The following is a 19,882-nucleotide window of genomic DNA, read 5'->3' as shown; positions in this document are numbered from 1 at the left end:
GGGTCTATAAGGTGATGAGACAGAGGGCTAGATCCAAATGAAATATAACTCCATGGTAGTCTAGACATCGACCGGATGGATCAGTTCCCTTGATCTGACTCCCTGTGCAACCAAACAAAAGCTATGTTCATGCAAGGGAGAAGTCAGTGCAAAGGTTGGAACAAACAGCTGAGAACTGAAAGAACAGCTCCTTCCAGGGTCCTGTTTGCTACAGCAGGTTTACAGTGTTCAGTGAATTAGTTCCATTCTAGTTGGAAAAGCCTGGTGGCAGGATGTTGCCCTTTTCCAGCTCTGAAAGCCTCTGCATATCTTTGGAAAGCAGCACAAGCAAATACCTGGGTTAATTCAGGGCATGTACGGGGTGGGACTTTGTTTTCACTCAAGGGATTAAAACTGCCCTCAAGTTGCTATGGAAAATTTTGTAACAATTTATTTTCCAGGGAATGTTTTTTCAACCCTCTAGAAGATTTTGTCTTCCAAATACCTTCATGCCATTTTGTATCAGTGACTAAGTGCAAGTCAGCATGTCAGCTACCTTATGGAAAATTAACATGATCAAGAATGAAACAGCTGCCACCCCAAACCAGCAGCCAAGTTTCAAATATATACACCAGAACACTCAGGATTCTTTAGTGTAACAACCTAAAAAATAGCATTAGAAATCCAGAACAAGTTTTTTACTGGCTTGGTTATATGGTAGGAATGAAAATAACTGTTGAATAGGAAGAATCCCTCACTAGCACTTTGTGGAAAAGAGGCCAGTAACACTTAGAGAAAATAATTTGAAGGTTCTGAATTTTAAATCTAAAGCTCTGATTAAAGCAAGTATTTCCAGCCATATTCCACAGCCCCAAAACCGAAACCATCATACAGCAGAGATGATGATACATCTTTTGTTGAAGCAGCAGTGAGAAAAGGATTTGTCAGGTGAAGATTAAAATAAAAGCCCTCCACCTCAATTCCACCTGAATTATGATGAAGACAGGCTGCAGGTTAATTAAGAGCGGCAATCTTATTTTAGTCATATTACTTCCACATCAGGCAATTATAAGCTTTTTATAGTGTACCCACACCTGAATGCAGGGTTACTTACACCAAATGGGGTCATTCCATTTACTCTGGGGTATAGTCACAAAATCTAGGTAACATACAAGGTATATTAGAGTGACAACAGCATGGTTCACTAAACCGTCCTTTACTTGGATCATCTGTTACCTGTAAAAACTAAAGCCTCCCCTCTCCCCCCACACTCCCCAAGACAAATCACATATAAATATTAAAACCCAAAACAAAACAAAACCAAAACACAGGAACCCAACTGAGTTAGTTCCAACAACAGATTGCATTTGCAAGCCAGGCAAGCAGCTGCTATAACCATTACCTACTAACAGTGACGAGGGGTTAAATCCACGTTACAACTATTTTTTCCTGCTGCAGTAGCGTAAGTGCCTTAAGCCCACCACCAAATAGCCCTAAGCCCACCATCAGGCCTCGAAACAGAAACTGGTACAGAACTTACAATCTTTTCCTCACGTATGCTATTGCTGTCTACAGGCATGCTGCTGGCACTGCTTCCTGCAGGCACAACACAGACAGCACAGTGCACCCGAGGCGGAGGCATGCTCTGCAAAGGTTAAGACACACAATACATCACACAAACCACAGCTCTGAACGCGGTGCTAAATGCGTGCCAAGTTAGAAAGGCATTAGGACGTGATGAAAGTGAAGCATCCGTGCTGACCATATATACATCAAGTTAATAGGTAGAGAAACTCATGCGCTCCTCCTGGAGTTTTAGGTTAGGGAATAAAGGTCAGAATTGTAACCACCCTAGGATACTGTTTCACAGAATTATGTCTTATCTATGAAAAAACACACCAACATCTTGCTGGAGAGAAAAAAAATGTAGGTTACTGCTACTTTAAATTAGAAGTATCCTGTAAAAGAGAATACTTACCAAGAAGTAAAAACAATAAAATCAAAAAACACCCCCAAAAAAACGCCCCAAAACCCAAATCTGGTATTTCAGGTAAAAGGCAAACAGTGAAATCCCACCACATCTAAAGATTGGCCTGAACAATTTTCACCAGAGAATTAGAAAATTCTTTTGCAACAGATGCAAATGATTTACCAAGTACACAAAATCACTCATTCTCCTTTAAAAAAGCAGACAGCTTTTCAAAGATTACCTCTTGACTAAGCAGAGGTCGGCTTTCAAGTGGGGTCTTCCTTTTGTGTTCCTCTTTCACTGGCATTAAGGGCTTGAAAAATTTTGGTGGCTGAGGAGAAAATGCTTTAAAAGGGCTGGCCATTAAAGCATTGGAATTCTCTGCTACAACACCTAGGTAAAAAAGCAAAACCACTGTATTTCAGTTCTTCATATCTTGATTGCCAGAGCATAATTCAAATAAACTGAAGGTTAAGCCACGCATTTGGCAAGTTGCTGGCTGTAGAAAAATGTCAATACTTTAGTATTCAACCACTGGCCTAAGCATGAAATAGCACAGAGCAAAACAAGCTCCTCTGAGAAGTCTAGAAATGGAAGGAAAGCAGAGAATAGCAGTATCTGCCCCCTCATTCTGAGCTCCAATATTTCTTTTCATCTCAGTCATAATAGTGGGAAGTGTCCCTGAAATGGAACTGGCAAACTCTTTGCTTCCTGTGCCTCACCTGACCTGCCCAACTGCAAATCTGCCCTGTAACCAAGCCAGCCATCCTGCACAGCCAGGATGATCAAAAAGGAAATTATAAGCAAGGAAGCAATGAATAAACTCTCAGTCCCACTTTATTGCAGCAGTATGTCTACCTGTACTGCCTGATCAAGAAAAGCATGTTACAATGTGACCCAAAGAAAAGAAGGCACTGTGACACACCGACATGGTGGCACAGCAAATATCCAAATCATGGAAAGAACCTGTGAAAGGACACTTCCTACTTTAGCAGAAGCATCTTCATTTTCAAATTCATAAAATAACAGCACCTGCTTTTTGTTCTTTTGTGTGGTTTTGGGGTTTTTTTTGTTTGCTTTGGGTTTTTTTCTTTTTTTTGTTCTAGTGTTTTGATTCATATTTAGTTTGTTCTTCTGCCCTTCTCTTGCTTTTTTTGGTTACCCTCAATTTTACACTTTTTCCTGGATATCTTATGCATTTCTCCCTTTCTCCCCTACTTCCAGATTACGTTTAGCTCCTAAAACAAGAAGCTGGATAACACCTTTAGTAGGAAAAAAGCACTGAGAATTAAACTTTCAGTTTAATGCAGTAAATAAAAATCCACCAGCATTGCCACTACGTGTGTGAAGTCTCACCACTGCCATCTTTGCTCTTTCGAGGTGACTCCCTGGGTAAAGTACCATAGCATGATACATCTTGATAACTGGAACAGCAGTCAGATATATCTAGGTGACTTTCAGACCAACCCTAAAGAAACAAAAATACATAAATCTGCATGCTGATACAGGTAAACATGGAAAAAATTATAGGTAAACTCTTTTTTTTATTTATTTTAAATCAAACAAAAACCACAAACCAAAGGTATGGTCTGACTTCAAATAATTTTCCTGTCTCACACAAATGGGTTATTTAAAAGCTAATCAGCTTTTCACTGAAGTATATAGAGTTTTGCTCTAACTTTAACTTTCTTAAATATCAGTTTATACAGTTCTTATATGAAAAGCCGAGAAAGACAAGAAGGTTTAATTCAAAATAATATATAATTGGTGCAGCATTTTTAAAAGTATTAGGTAAACACACTGCTTTAAAAATACTGGTTTTCTTTTTTTTGTTTTTTATTCTCAAATACATCTTTGTATTTGAGAGTGGGAAATCTGAGAATGTTTGTTGTCATATTTACATACCTTATCATCTTCATCACAGGCAGAAAGATCCAGTCGGCTACAGGATACCTATGGAACATCAACAGACAGAATGACAAAATGCCTTTTATGAATAAAATATAATGCCTTGAGGAAACACTGTGATCATTTAGTCCTAACAACTTTTCTGCTATCTCTTTTCAGATAAGATTATGTATAAAGAGAGCTACATTTCTGCTGTTTGAGTGAGTTATAGAAGAACACATAAAATGCACACAAAATGGAAACTATCCCTTACACTATAAAAAAAGTTAAAGGGACTTGGAGGTAAAAGTAATCTGAATCAGGGCAGTTGTCATCCTAAACTACTTCCAAAACAAATATCCTTATGAAAGGAGAAGAGTTTCAACCAACCTCCCCCACTTCCCTGTCAACTTCATTATCTCCCAGGATGGACAGTTGTGAAGATGGGTTTCAATTCATGGCAACATTCCCACAGGTTGGTTACTCCTATCTCAGAACAGTCGTTACTATATCACATTGTGCAAGCATTATCAGCACACAAACAGCAGCTCCCTTTCCCTCTAGTGTTAACTTCCCAGACAATAAAGGGTCCTTACATTGTGGACATTTGGAGTGCTGATGCTTCTGCGGATGTTTCTCGCTTTGGTGGAGAGAGCCTCTTTGACTGTGACTGCCTGTTTAAAGAAAACAACACACTGAAAAACAATGTCATGGTCTCCTCAAGAGAAATGATCAAGCAGGATAGGTACTTTTTTTCAGCGTGGCTAACAGCAGCAATCAGGGCTTGCATTTACAAAATCTGAATTTGCACACGCAACCACCAAAGTTTCTATCTGAAATTCATTCTTTAGTCTCTGCCTGTTCAGGTTCCAAGTACTACACCATTGCCAGCTATAGTTACTAGACTCACCACTACCAGAAATTTGTATTTCACAGAAGTATCTTAGTCTTACTTTTATCTGTCCAACGTTCTCTAGAAAAGCAACACAGTATTTTTAAAAGAGCAATCATCTCTTCTTGAATTCTCATAATCCAGTGCAAAGGGTGCAAGAAACGTCTTTTCCTTGCCTGCCTTAGTCGTTCAAGGCTCAAAATATTCTCCACTTGCAGCACACCGCGGGTGTATTTTTCAATGTAGGTTTCGCCATCGGATGTGCCCTCGTTCTCGCTCCTCGCAGCCATCAGCGCTAAGGTCTCACGATCCTCAATTTCTTCTGTAGCCTAAATTACAAGTTGCACTATTGAAGTTTTTAAAAAGTGAAGCCTATTATTTTTCATGTATTGATTCACTTTTTTTGGACCAGCTCAATCCACGAATTAATTTGAATTGGTAATCAGTAAACTTAATTATGATCAATGATTCGGGGGTTTTCAATAGAGATGTAAATGATACTGAAGAAATCACACTTAGGAGATGTTTTGTGCATTTACTGTAGTAAATGCACTTCTAGAAATAATGCATATATAACTTGAAATCACATATGTTCAGGATTAACTAATGACAACTTCCTAGGCAAGGAAATGTAATTTCCTTTCCAAATCTTAAAATATGCTGTGATTTCTCTGGAGCTTAAAATTTAAGTACTACTGCAAAAAAGTGACAGTTACATGGTGACAAGACTATTTATGTTTTCATTCATCCAGTTTGTTTACCTTTAAAATAAATCTTATAGTACATTTACGATTTGTACGAGCTTTTTCTATAAAAAAGCAATTTATATTCCTGCATACTCAGCTTCCCAGCTATTCTGTTTTCATTGACAAGAACACTCCTCTGAGTACTCTCTTTATTCTCCCTGTAGACACTAATGTGATTTCAAAAATAACTCTACTACAAAAACTAAGTTAAACACAGTAGAAGAGAAAATAAAATCCCCACAGTTTTCAACTGTTTAAAGATAAACATGATCTCACCACTGAACTTCACTATATACACTCTGGCAAGCTGCCTCATATCAGCAAAGCAGGACATTTACTTCCTAATCAGTACCAACCACTGTAGTAGATCAGTTCTGTTTCTTTCTGTGAATTTGCCAGAGAAATATGGTATAATTTACCTTTGGTATATTGGATACTATTTCATAGGTCACTCCACAGGCATAATATATATTTTTCAAGGATATTCTCCTTTTCAGGCTCTGGGTAAAACTCTAGAAACAAATTAATTTTCAGTTATTGTTTTGATAATTGTTATTTATGACATCCCAAGAAATGAAAAGGCGCAATGAAAAATTTGATTGTGAAAGCAGACAAGACAATAATTCATTAAATTCCTTTTTAGCATTAATGATAATTTAAGTACTCTTCACAGCTCTGTGCTCAGTACAAAACACTACTAAGAGTTCAATCAGTTGTGAAATGGCCAGTTCAAAGGAATATACCAGAAGTACACAGCTTCACTGCAACTTACAAATACCTAGTTTTCATTATCTTTCATAGGAATTGGAGAGACCAAACTTTAAAAATTAAGTAAGCAGCTAAAAAAACACATTAATTAAATTAAGATTATGAAACAAATTAAGGAATAAAAAAATAGAAACTTGTTACCTGCTTGTTATAAATATTGGCTGCAATCCTTTTGCGTAATACCAGTTCCATTGCAGCAGGATGACTGAGCTGCACAGTAGTCTTCACTATTAAGTAAATTCTCTCATTTTGAGGAGTTACCCTATTCAGGTGCACTGAATCATGGACAGAAGAGTCCCAGGCAGCAGTGGCTGAAACCTATGCAGACAAAGTAAGTGGAGGAAGGAAATCGAAGATTCAATTACTCTAACAACAGGTATAGTTTGCAATGATTTAACATGAAGTAAAATGATTCTTTAATGAGAGAAAAATCAGCATCATTGAACAAAGTGGAGTGAAACCTCCTTTACATAGTAAGGAATTTACCAGAAGAAGCATAAAAGGGGTATTAAGATGCTGGGGAAACCAGTCATGACCACAATCCCTGCACTGTACAAACTCTGCTCCAAAAGGAAGTCTTCACACAGCTGGAGACAGAAAGGAAAGCAGAAGCAAGACTGGAAGAAGCAATTCAAATCCTATTGCTATTGTATTAAAAGTTTATTTATTTCAATGTAAAATCTTCCATCTATGTTGGATCAGGTTATAACAGCCCATACAGAATAAACATGCTCCCATTGTGTAGAATGTTTTTTTCCTTCCCCCGCCTCCTCCCCAGCTTTGGTGTCCCATTTATTCTGGAAACAGTCTCTTAAGCAATGGCCTGAGTAGGCACAGAACATGCAAGAAATGAGTCAAGAAATTCCAAAATGGATTCTGAACCATTAATTTCCAACAATTCACAAATTGAAAATCAATTCCCAAATGAAAGAAGTTTTATTTAAGCATTAAACTTTGCCCAGTGTGCACAATAAACACAGTAGTTTTCTCTATTGAATTAAGACCCTATGAGAGAAATGATGAAGGGATGAGGAAAGCAAAAGAAGGGATTTTGAGTCAGACAGGTGAATTATTCTTTTGCCAAGAAGAGCTAAGACTTATCGTCTCTGAATTAAGGCAGAAGAGTTAACAAGTCATATCCTCTTAAATTCCAAATAAATAGACCAGAAAATAAAGGCAGCACTAGATACAGATGGTACAAAAACGTACTACTACTACTGATTAAATACACAGAAGTGGAAAATAAATAAAAAAACATAAGAAGAAAGCGTTAACATAAGCTGCAGTTGTCAAGAAGGAGGCTTGCTAACAATTTACCTCATCATCACTGTGTTTTATGATCGGCAGATAAAAGAATGGACTCCCATGCTCCTTTGGTAGTATTGAGTTAACTCCTGATGCATGGGGACCTATAAGTTGTTCATTGGCACTGAGGTCATCAGCTAATGAAACAAATGTGCAAAGAATGAAATAGTTTTATACCAAGGATATTAATTTATAGAGGCAAAGTTGTAATACAAAGTTGTAATAAAGTCCTACTCATATTTCATAGTACATTTAATCCTAATTAGTCTTATTACTATGCAGAATTTTGAAGGCGATTTCAGCATACAAAAGAAATTGAGAATAGGCTTTTAGCTAAACAAACAAAAGTTGTGCAATGATCCATCAATCTGTTTAAATATCGTATTTGATCTTTTGTCTGCTAATCTCTACTGATAATGAAAAAAAACCAAACAAATAAAAACATTCCTTATGAACGTAGATGAAGGAAGAGGGTATTTCACTTTCCAAAAGCATCTGCTAAAGCAGGTATTAATGCATTGCTTATACAAATATGTCTAATAGCCCACTTCAGTGCTGGACGTGACAAGGCCTGTGGATCCTCCTCTGCTTTATGTTCAGGTTTGTAATTACAGACTTGCTTCCTAAACAGTCCTTAAATGTGGTGCCACCTCTGGTCTCTTGTTACTTACACTGTGTATCCGTGTTTTAAGAATATGTATCAATAATCTCCTCACATGTAAAACAAAATGCTCACTATAATCCTAAACATGCTCTTCATTAAACCAGCTGTTTAAGACTCTACAGATACCTCAGTGAAAGGAGCTCTGAAAGCATTGAGAGATTCTCCATCTGTGCTTTGAAGACACATGAATTTGTACATCAAAATATTTACAGGATTTTCTTATGTACTGTTTGATTCAAACTAAGCTTGCTTTCTTATGCTATTTTCTGTATATACGGCCTATTTCTGTACTCATGTGCTCCCTGATTTTTATCTTTATTTTAAAACAGTTGTGCTTAATTATGCCAACATACAGGACCAAAAGAAAAAGCATTTTACAAGCCATATGAGACAGTGTTTGATTTCTTACACATTTCAGATTCATTCTTCCATTTAACAATTTATTGACCCAAACTAATCCCCCACTTTTCCCTCCCCAAGTTTCCTAATCTGCTGTTACAACGTACCATTCAAATCAAGGAAGAGGACAGGTATGTGTGTTTCCATTCCTGCAGGTGGAATCCTGAAACAAAACAAACTGCTGGCAACAAGGAAGGCAAATTCATACCTAAGCTAATTTGGGTCTCCATGCAATATTCATTAACTGTAACCAATGGCTAAAGCTGTCAACATTTTGATGGCTACTCTGAACGTCTGTGTGGCACAGAAAATATTTTGTCTACACACATGGAGCTAAATCTACACACAGAACTAAATGAAGTGCTTTGCCAAAACTTAATTCACACTGCACAACACATGTCATTTGCTGTGAGGACAAAAGTTTTAAATGGCCTGTTCTGTTCCTTACAAAGGTAACTGGTTGCAGTCCATCTCCTACATAAAGGTCAGCAACCTTTCAAGCAACTGGATATGTAACTATTGGCAAGGCATAGTCTTTATATCAATGAACACACTTTTAGCTGCCTGACCACAGGTGGATGAGAGGAAAAAACGTGAGAAAAAGAGTATAACTGCATCATTCATCATTCAATGAAGAAGAGATATTGGGTGTTATCAGAGACACCAGTGTACCCTTCACTAGAGCCGTATTTCTTGTCCACACTTTCCCAAATTGAACGTTTCATTCCTCATTTTTTGTGATCTTAGTTAAAACATAGATTTAAGTGAAACTAAAAGAAAAAAATATTATAAATTCAAATGAATCAGAGAGAACACATCCTTTGGAATCAGAGTTTCTTCCGTCCCCACCCCCATCAATGAAATTATCGTGTGGTTTACCATCAATATTTGAACTCCTCTTTTTCTGAAACGAATCAAACTGCAAAATAATTTTCTCAGAATTGCATAAAGCTGAAAAATACTATGTTATATTCAAAAGTGATTTTCAAACCTTGAAAGCTATTTCAAAGCTGCTTTATGTAATATGTTAACTAAACAAACCTTTCTCACATTCAAATCAGCACCTGACCTTCTAAGCCTTCTGCCAGTAAGTGTAGTTTACAGTACTACAGGAGAACATAGAAAACTCTAAAACATCCTTAGATTTTTACCTTGTAGTGTGCAATGTTTATGTACAAAAAGCTAACAGCTCCAATGGTTTTTTTGAACATACCAATTTGCGGGGGCACCAGGAATTCCACTGCCTGGTGCTGGAACAAACACTGCATTCCTCTCTTCTGTCAGCCCTACCCACTGCTCGACCAGCCGGGCTTCTCGTTCTATGTCTTCCTCAGACTTTTCTACAGTGGAAGATATTAGGATTACATATGAGACACAATTTTTGCAGTATAGGGCATAAAGTACTTATGACAGAGACTTCAAGGCGCAAACCTTGTTTGTTGCTGATCTTTTGGATCTGCTCATCTAAGTATTCTCTGCGTTTTATTAATGCATCAGACCACCTTTCTCGTACACAGTTTAAATCTTCTTCCTAACACGGAAAGAGATAAGAAAGTCATTAGATTATGTGGTTAAGAATAAAGGCAGTGGATTTTGTGGTAATTTAATTAGAATTTATATTAAATGGCTTGCATGATGCAGAAAACTTTTTTCCCCCAATGACATGCACACTGATTAAGTACCTCATCACCCATGAATGGAAGTTTATTTGCTTTCAAGTCTAAAATTCCAATAGGAGGAAAAGAAAATGTGACTGCCTCTGCTGCTGAACAGATTATACACCGTAGGCTAATTACTCACAGAAGTGGCAATCAAACTTTTGAACAGCATATGGAATAAGAAAATCAGGTATCATCAGTTGATCATAAATTCTCCTGAAGATTAGACAGGCCAGTACTTCCTCAAACCTGCACAAAATTCCATTGCTAGCAGCTGCCATCAGTGCAATTAAAAGATTTCTCATGCAAACAAAACCCATCATGCAATCATGCGTTGTGGTATCACAGAAAATCTAGTTCGTTTTTCTCTGTGATATGCCAGGAAGCGCATAAACAGCCCGCAAGAAGTTAGTACCTTAGATGATATTTTTGAGATTGCTGTGAAACCTTATACATTATCTCAAGGGATGTCAGCATTCTCACCTAACTGGTTCTACTTCTGTAAGACTGCCTATTAGAAATAGGTCTTCTATGAAGAAGTCTGAAATGTATTTTACTTTTTTAGGCATTTCCTGTTCTGCTCTTTGTCACCTTTTAAAATGACTCTTCTGTTATACTGCCTAAATTCTGACTGCCTTATCACACAGAAAAACAGGCTCAAGTTCAGGTTTTGTGCAGATAAAAAAATTGCTTCACTGAAGCTTCTGTATTTACCCCCCATTCACATTCTCCCCTTTCTCTCCCAACAAGCATTTCAGAAAACTGCACAACTTAAAAGGTTATGTTTCCTTTAGAAAACAAAATAGCCTAAGCTGCACAATTTGGTTGGAAAAGATGCCTGCAGCTGCAGGTGGTTGTTCTTTTCCCTGTGATACTGTAAACTGTTTTCATTCTAAACTAAAGTTTTTAAGCTTTTATTCCCATAGCAATTCATGTAGCCAGTTAGGAGAGCTGACTGCAGAGTACTACAGAAGAGAGGACACTGTAAGAGTATAAAGTCACAAGGTAAACTGAAACAGCAGTGTTTTATAGCCCAGGTAGCCTCTTAAATGCACAGCACATGTGTATTTCAAAGCTGCTTTTGCTTGCTCCATTAGGCTTGTTCATTTGAAAGTTTCTGGCTATTAGCATTAGCTGTGCCCCATGCCGCAGGATTGACAGCAACAGCAGCAATACCTGGTAACTATCCATATCACCACCATCATCCTCCTCCTTCTGGTAGGAGAAAATAAATTTTGTAAAACACAAAAAAAACATGCATTTCTCTCAACAAAAACTCACAGAAATAACCCAGAACACGAATACAAACATTTCTGCCACAAATTTTTAAAATGTTTAAGTTACAACATTCAAATAACCAAAGTCTTATTATCAGGTAGAAAGATTTTTTTTTTCATTACAGACTATAGCAGCTCAGCTGTGATTTGAATATTAGTGAATATATTCATAGAAAAAAACCCAAAACAAAACAAAAGACCCCACAGAATACAGTGCCAGAAAAAGGACTGAGCAAGCAGATCACTAATTGCAAGTTTTACAATTTCATCTGTATCTAAGTTTAGAATTACTTGTGGTACTGAATGCAACCCTTCTGACAAAAGGCACCTTGCTTCCCTGGGTTGCCCATTCCACTTGTTTTTTGCCATCACTGTTAAAATAATGCTTTATTTTCAATATGAATTTGTCCAGTAGCAGCTTGAAATCATTTATGCTGCTTAAGGACTTTTCTACTACGTGAAATAGCCCTTTCCCATTCAGTGACGACTATTTTTGATTCTGATCAAATAACTCAGTGCTTTTTGAACAGGTAAATAGTATCTCACGACAAGACATTTACTCCAGTAATTTTTTTTTCCTGTTTTTCCCTTCTGGAAGGAAGGGAAACTAATAGCACTAGGAATCTAGTATTAATCACCTCTACACAGAAAGGTAAAAACAATTTCCATATTCCTGCTGTCTTATATACATTAGAACACCACACTCAGTACTTTATCAGTTACATGTTGAATTATAAGGAAAAAAATAAGCAAATTTAGCACCATATGCTCATGTTATATGTATTAACCTCAAACACGTGTAAAACTGCAAATAATGTACCAGTGTGCTAAGGTCCCTTTTGGAATTATGTTGGTCTAGAACAATGAGACCAAACCAAACTGAGAAATTAACTGCCTTACCTGGTAGCTGTCCAAGCCCCTTTGCAGTTTGGTTGATCTGGCAGTCACACCACCTACAGAGACTGAAAGAATTGCTTCTACCATGAGAGGCAACGTCCCCGAATGCTGTACGGGTTTCACCGTCACCTGAACTCTGCGAGAATGACCCTGAACAGGAAATTGAGAAAAGAAAGAAACTAAGAATAAAATTAAGAATCAATCTGAGCATAAACAGGATGACAAGGAAAAGATACCTACCTGCCTAAGCTGGAAAATTCCTCCTGTGTTTACATCTTTTGCCTGATGGAGTTCAACTGCAGTATATTCTCCCATCTCATTCAATTCTTGTATGGAAATCCACATTTCTATTCTTCGAGTTACTTCACTCCACCTAAAAAGACATCCCCACAAAAACTAATGGTTGCCTCAAAGTATTTTGTGCACCACAAGCATTAGAAATCTTTTAGAAAGTTGGTGGAAGCATTCATTTGTAATTTATTTGTACCTGTCTCTCAGTGTCCTAGTTTTAGCATGAAGAGAATCAACTTCCCAAACAGAGCTGCCATTGCCAGTACATCTGTGACCCCACACCTCAATAGCAAGAGCTCCTTCTGAAATGAACTCCAAGAACTCCTCTGTGACATTCACCACATAGTCCTGGCAGTAAGGAAAACCAAACCACATTCAATCAAATTATATATTTGTATCTCCTCAACTAGTTTGTAAGGACATGCCAAACAACGAGCCACCTGCATGCTAAGACAATACAGTTTGCATCATAAAGCTTGACTCTGGACAAGAAAGTTGTAAAACATCATCATGTCAGCAGTTCCTGCTTATGCATTTCATGCTTTGAAAATTTCCATTAAAATGATGTCACAACTTACTGAGCTTACCAAACAAGTATTTAATCAGATGTCATTATATAAACTACAGCTTCCTCCATGCATTAAAGACAATATCTGAATTTAAAAGATCACTAATTAAAAGACTTTCCCCCCTTTGTTACATTTCAAAGAAGTGATGAAGCAAAATATTAAGGCATTCTTAAATATAGTCAAAAGTCATTGGTTAGATGACTTGACTCCCTCCTTCTTCCCCCAGCAAAGCAAGGCTCAGATTCTAAACAGTTTATATCAAACATACCTTCCTCCTGGTAACACTGTTTCATAATAAAAAAAACATACCTTACAGTGAGAGAAAGTCACTGTAAAATGAGCATCTTTGCTCTGAGGTGAAGGCACATCTGGATCTACCACTGGTGCTGCTACTGTTGACTCGCATTGATCCCAAAATGTGTATTGACAAAACACAAAGTTGGAGAGATTAGGTGGCAGTCCAGTTGCTTCTTTTATTTTTACCTGAGGAGACAAAACAGATGTTGTCATAAATTTGATCGTTTCTTCTTCAATTGCAAATTGACGACCAACAGCCAAGAAAAATTTTTAAGGACAGTAAGGATTTCCTCATTTAGGAAGTCTTATTTTGCATTTACAGAAATGTAGATGCAAGGAAAGCAGTTACATGCATCTAACCCATGCAAATGTTTTCTTTGAGGAAGCTGATAAGCTCGAGTGGAGAGAAATGCTTTATCACAGGAGAAACGAAATCCATACACCACCCATAGATACTACATTACATGATCAAACAAACCACAGGAGACAGTTACAGGGAAAAACTGTTTCTCCCTCTGTGTCTGCCAAGGACAGTCCTTGTAACTTCAGTATTTAAGATGTAGGCCTGCATATACTAGAAACTAACACTAATTAAATCAGCCACTGTCAACCAAAGACTGACCTACACTGAACTGGAACAAGAGACGTCTTTTCTGAGAATGTTCAGGAAGCAATAGTCTACATAGCTTGGTAACTCTCAGACTGACTACATAGTTACAGAGGCCTGAAACTTAACTTCATCATGTTCTCACTTACCCTGCAGGAGAGCTTTTTTGCTCTGTGAATAATTTCTCCGCTGTTATCCATGACTTCCAGACTCCCGCTCTCGCTGGAGTTCTCAGACGAGTCATCTCCTTCTACTACACGTTCTGGGACAGACCCAGTGACTCGCATTACTTCAACATGCAACCGTCCTGCAACCTAAAGGCAAGCCAGACAAATACTAAGAACCTGTGCACAAGGGACTTAGATATCTACCATTTTAATGTCTAACTCTAGGAAGTGTGCAGAAACAGCACTGAGCAACTTTTGACTACCAAACAAAAAGCAACAATGTTAAGAAAGAGAAGAAAGTAATAATAAAAAAAATAATAAAAAATTTTCAATGCACAAACAGCAGAAATGGTAACGGTAAGGACTGCCTCAGAAATGGTAACTGTAACAGTGTAAGGACTGTACTTCAGAACTTCAGTATACTGGGTTTTGCTCAGTTACCTACATTTAAACTAGGAATTTTATTCTACTATTTTAGCAGCTGGGCAATTGTAAAGAATTACAGGAAAAACATATGTGGTGATTTGAAACACTCTTATTCACTGGGAAACAAGACAGCAAGCACCATTTGCTTGTTAAGGCATCAGTGTACATGAAGCCTCCCAGCACAAAGGGCCCTGTGATCCCAGATAGGAGTTCCCCGGTGTGCCCAGCCCAGCTCCACCTCGCCCTGCTGGCTGATGATGGGCACAGCATACTGCAGCTTCACATCATAGAAAAGGCACTCCAGGAACACGTTGGCGACGCCAATCAGGTTGTGGTTCTCCTGCGCTTCGTAAAAGGGATCACCTCTCTTGCCAATCAGCTTCCTTATCTGTTTTAGAGATAATAAAAGGGATGTCATAAAATCATCAGCGTGGGAACAGAAAATCAAATAACCTCATAGCATTACAAGATCGTGGCACAAAAATGATGTCACTACCAATCATTTCTGTTCCTTCCTGTTACACAAGTAGAAAGAAACTAGAAGCGTATTACAAATCTGAAATTAAATCTCTGAAATAAGACATTATATGATCCTTTCTTTACTAAGGGATATAGCGATATGATGATCTACATTTTTTAGCAATGTCAAGACAAAGCAGATTTAACTGTGAGCAAGCACAGTTGCGGTTGATTTCAAAATATCTCATCTTACTTTTCTACTCTGTTTATACTTTTTAAATGAGAGGACAAACCATCCTCAGGTTGAAAAGCTCATCTGGCTGCTGGGGACCACTACAAGGGCAAAAGGGAAGGTGCAGGATGATTCCCACTTAAGCCTACAAGTGTTCTTACTACTCCCATAGAGCTGACATCCCACCTGCAGCATTTTCTGTGCACATACCCCAAACAGAGCCACAAAGAATTCATGCAGATTCCTAGCACAATATGCACTCCTCAGTGGATTTGTTAGCTCCTTCCCTTCTCCTCTTTCACCCTCAACACATGCATTTGACCTACGTGTTTCTATGTAGCACATAGAACACATGCATTATGGATGACTTAGGTCATGGAAAGGATGATCCTGGTTAAGGCAGACATAATGTATTCAAAGGATGTGCTATCAGTTCTTACTAAAGTCAGCAGCAAAATCATCGTTGTCTTCAATGGCACAGATGAAGTGCTTGACCTCCCCTGTGTTATGATTTTAGAGATTCCCACTGTCCCGTCCAAAGCATGTAACAAAGGCACAACAGTTGTTCAAACATATTTGAGATCGATTCTTGATACAACTAATTTAGGTGCTCCTTATCAGCCACAAGAGAGTAAGATATCCTTCTTATGCACTTCTACCTGGATACTTAGAAGATGTCTCCTGGAACACCAAATGTCATGTCTCTTGCCAGTAAACAAGCAAGCTTTTGACAAGTCTCACACTTGTCTGCCAAGGCTAATGTACTACTTAAATTCTCAGGAAACTCCACTTTGGTTTTGATGGAAATACTGATGCAGACTAAGTATCTTCAATTGATTTCTTCACTGCTTTAAGGCTGGAGGTTATACAAATGAAACTAAAGAATATTTCATATTTCAAAATCACATTTTACCCCACTCATATGTTCTGCACCTTGAGTGCATATAAGCAGTGTATCCTTACTAGCTTTGATACTGACTACAATTTAATAATTTTATTTCTAATGCAGCTTGTTGCTTCCATTCAGAGCTGGTGGTCATCTGCATGGCACCTATATTATGCCAGGAAAACATATGCTCTTAGTGGTATCACGAGTCACTACTTCAGCACAATTATATCTGACCTCAGCACGCTTACATCTGAGAACACAAGAGAGATAGGACACAGCTGTGTTTTATTATGCATGGGCATTTTGAATATTTAGTATTAGTCATATTGTTTTTGTATTAGAGTTTTGTTTGTTTGTTTGTTTTTAAAAATAAAACACAGTTCCCTAATGTTTCATACACAAAGTCATTGCACTTTCTCTGTACAACATATTAAAAGGGGTTAAAAGAAAACAAACTTAATCTTTGATCCATTTCAGAAAATATATAAAATACCTCAGGAATTTTCTCCTTCCACTCTTGATAGAGTTCTCTCATGTCAATTAATTTGTTCTCTAGTTTCTCAATAGTCCACACTTGAGTACCTTTTCCTTTTCTTCTCACTTGAATAGCAGGCTCGCTTACTATCGCACCTCTCTAAATCAGAAGAAAAAACAATCATTGCAGGAAAGGTGCATGTAAGTAGTTTAACTCTTCACTCAAATTGCATTCCTAAAATGGAATAAAATACAGAACATGGAGCTTCTCTCTTCATGCTAGTCATAATACCTCTGTCCTGAATGCCCTATACATCTCTGAGGATCCAGATCTCTTTATCCTTCTCAAACAATGACCATTCCCACAGGAACATTAACACAATCAAATCCTCTATGACAATCATATAATCCTAATTGCTATTACATTTACAGCAGCACTGTAAAACCCTTATGACACAAAGATTGCAGGAAACTCTAACTAAACCCATTAATTTTTGCAAATGTAACTAAAATGCAGGTTCTGCAGCCACAGAATACAAATGTCTGTTCACAAGATGCATGCACATATAGTGATTATACACTTTAAAAAAGCAAGAGCCATACTTAATGCTATGTTCCCATTTTTACTTAATTATTCACTTTCAAGGTATTAGTCAGATAGTAGCTTTATTTTGCCTATTCATAATCTAACAAAAGTAACATGTTATCACCTCAAGTTAGATGAATGCTATATATGTCTACATAGTTTAGCCATAAAGCTACATTTTTCAACATTCTTTGTTATTATTACCTTTTTGTTGGCACTGAGGTTTTCAGCAGGGATCTGAAGTGTTACTTGATAATCTGTTAGTTTACTCATTTCTTCTGCTAAGAAGTTTGCTTCTCTCACCAGAGTATTTGCCTTTACTATCTGCTCTCGAAGTTTAGCCAGGCTCTGTCGAAACAATTCATCCCTGTGGTGCAGTAGGTAACATGAAAAATACACAGAAACCTATTTCTATTATTGGAAAGCTGCAAATAAAGGTGCTAACAAAGACTTTTCTGAAACAGGTATAAGAAGAATTGCTTTGTAGCACTGTGTCAGCAAACACGAAACACTGTCAGACAATTTTATTGAGGAAAAGCAGTGATCATGTATTAAACAAACAAATTACTGTCAAGGCAAGTCTAGCACAGTGATGCCCAAATAAAAGGACACAGTAATATGGGAGCTGTTAGAGTGATGATTTGTTTAAAGCCCTAGGGACATTCCTAATTTTCAAGGAATGCAATAATTGCAGCTGTCTTTGTCTTTAATCTGGAGTCCTGTTCCACAGAAACTATCAGTCCCAACATGTAAGACTTCATCTTGATAAAACCTGCTTTTCCTCAGATCATGATGTTGGAACCTGCAATCACTGCAGGCCACAGCTTTACATCACAACTGCAGCTTTGCAGTGCTACAGACCTCCAGACCTCCCTCCACATACTTAAGCCATCTCAAGGGAACATGTTAAAAAATTACAAATAAAAAAAAATCTTACATCCTATGTACCCAAAGTATCTTTTAAGTAACAGATGAATGAACACAGGTTAAAGCTTGTGCACTCTGCACAGTTAATAGTCTCTGGACAAATTCCAAAAAGGATTTTTAGGCCTGTCTGAGCAAATCCATTCTAATGTAACACCTGGCAAGCATGCTCTGACACACACTGTATACATACACCTGTGTACTAAGATACACTCTCACCTGGGACTCTCATCTTTAATCTACCTTTTAGAAGTATCATGATTATCCTCTGAACAAATGCCCCCATTCATTCTACCTTTCTTTGTAATCTCAACAGCACTTACTGTCTCACCATCTTTATAAAACTCATAATCAAATTTCAGATATTTCAGTCACCAGCACTCCCCTGTAGAATTTTTTAGCTTTTCTGTGCAAAGTCCTACTGAAATATGGTACATGTTGTGCACATACACTTTATTTCTACAAAATACCCTATATTATGGATGAACCTAGAAGGAACAAGTAAACTTCTGGGGCTTGCTGTGAATACAGGCAAAGTTTGTCTACTTGCCTTTATTCAAATATGCTTAGATCTTTTGCATGTCTTTATAGTACAAACCACAAACAACTGCTAATATGCCTCTCAGTCACTAACAGAATTCTACTTGAGTGGCTATCTTTCTCCAAAATATCCCAAAAAGCAGCCTGGCTAATTCAAATTGCACTGTCTGGGTCCCCTGGTACCATATCAAAGTGGTAAAAAGCCAGCAGCATTAATTAGCAAGCAGCCCTGAATTTTAGTGCCTTCCACATGCTAAAACATGCAATTTTGTCTCTCTGCCCTATCTGGCCTAGGTTTGCAACAGTGGTGGGTTTCCTTGGATAGCTGGATTTTTAGTCAACTTCCTCCATATCTGCTCCCAGTGTTGTATGGAAAATTCCTTTCCCACTGCCTCTTGCTTCTGTTATCCAGGCTATCTAGATAAGCAATTCCAGACCATGCTAGTGACACATTCCACAGACAGCTATAATTTTGGATTCGCCCAGAAAATGAAGCTAGAGTCAGGAGTTGCTCACTAAAAAGTACTAAATTATGAAAGTGCATTACACCTGCAACCACTGTGAGAGCGCTGCCTAACTTGAGAAAGAGAAGGCAGCTTTGATCTGTAAGTGCTATAAGAGCCATTGGATCCTGCTACAGCCAGTCCCTTCCTTGATCTGGGACGTCATGATCTGGCAAGCTTTTTGGGGAGGCTCCCGTACCAATCTTAGCTGGATTCTTGAGAAAGGAATGGTTTAAGACTGTAAAGAGAATTTATGAGTAACTCAACCAATTATTATGGGCAGTTCTCATTACAGTTGTGTTTTTCTGTATACAGCTGTGCCAGAACCCTTCCAGAAAGTTACAAAAAAAAAAGTTTGAGAGAGGATTTTTTAATTCTTACAACATGAAACATGTGACAAGCTCCATTAGGTATTAACTGGAACAAATATTCATTGAACATGAAATACTGACAAAATAATTTAAGCCAAACAAGGAA

General features: G+C 37.7%; 1 protein-coding gene across 1 annotated transcript in view; it reads right to left on the bottom strand.

Annotated features, from left to right (window-relative positions):
• KIF13A (kinesin family member 13A) overlaps positions 1-19,882 on the bottom strand; it is a 107,632-nt gene that overhangs the window by 7,786 nt on the left and 79,964 nt on the right. The window contains exons 17-37 of the mRNA XM_018077650.3: positions 17,643-17,805; positions 16,872-17,012; positions 15,037-15,186; positions 14,355-14,519; positions 13,611-13,784; positions 12,929-13,080; positions 12,682-12,814; positions 12,445-12,591; positions 11,444-11,482; positions 10,041-10,140; positions 9,823-9,949; positions 8,717-8,772; positions 7,559-7,683; positions 6,383-6,559; positions 5,893-5,985; positions 4,904-5,056; positions 4,432-4,509; positions 3,854-3,901; positions 3,305-3,416; positions 2,190-2,341; positions 1,520-1,624 (exon numbers count right to left, since the gene is read on the bottom strand). Coding sequence (XP_017933139.3) covers positions 1,520-1,624; positions 2,190-2,341; positions 3,305-3,416; positions 3,854-3,901; positions 4,432-4,509; positions 4,904-5,056; positions 5,893-5,985; positions 6,383-6,559; positions 7,559-7,683; positions 8,717-8,772; positions 9,823-9,949; positions 10,041-10,140; positions 11,444-11,482; positions 12,445-12,591; positions 12,682-12,814; positions 12,929-13,080; positions 13,611-13,784; positions 14,355-14,519; positions 15,037-15,186; positions 16,872-17,012; positions 17,643-17,805 — 2,590 coding nt within the window. The remainder of the gene's footprint in view (positions 1-1,519; positions 1,625-2,189; positions 2,342-3,304; positions 3,417-3,853; positions 3,902-4,431; positions 4,510-4,903; positions 5,057-5,892; positions 5,986-6,382; positions 6,560-7,558; positions 7,684-8,716; positions 8,773-9,822; positions 9,950-10,040; positions 10,141-11,443; positions 11,483-12,444; positions 12,592-12,681; positions 12,815-12,928; positions 13,081-13,610; positions 13,785-14,354; positions 14,520-15,036; positions 15,187-16,871; positions 17,013-17,642; positions 17,806-19,882) is intronic.

Source organism: Manacus vitellinus, unplaced genomic scaffold (assembly GCF_001715985.3).
Source record: "Manacus vitellinus isolate BGI_N305 unplaced genomic scaffold, ASM171598v3 scaffold_39_pilon, whole genome shotgun sequence".
Taxonomy (NCBI): domain Eukaryota; kingdom Metazoa; phylum Chordata; class Aves; order Passeriformes; family Pipridae; genus Manacus; species Manacus vitellinus.
This window is presented reverse-complemented; position numbering and strand designations above follow the sequence as displayed.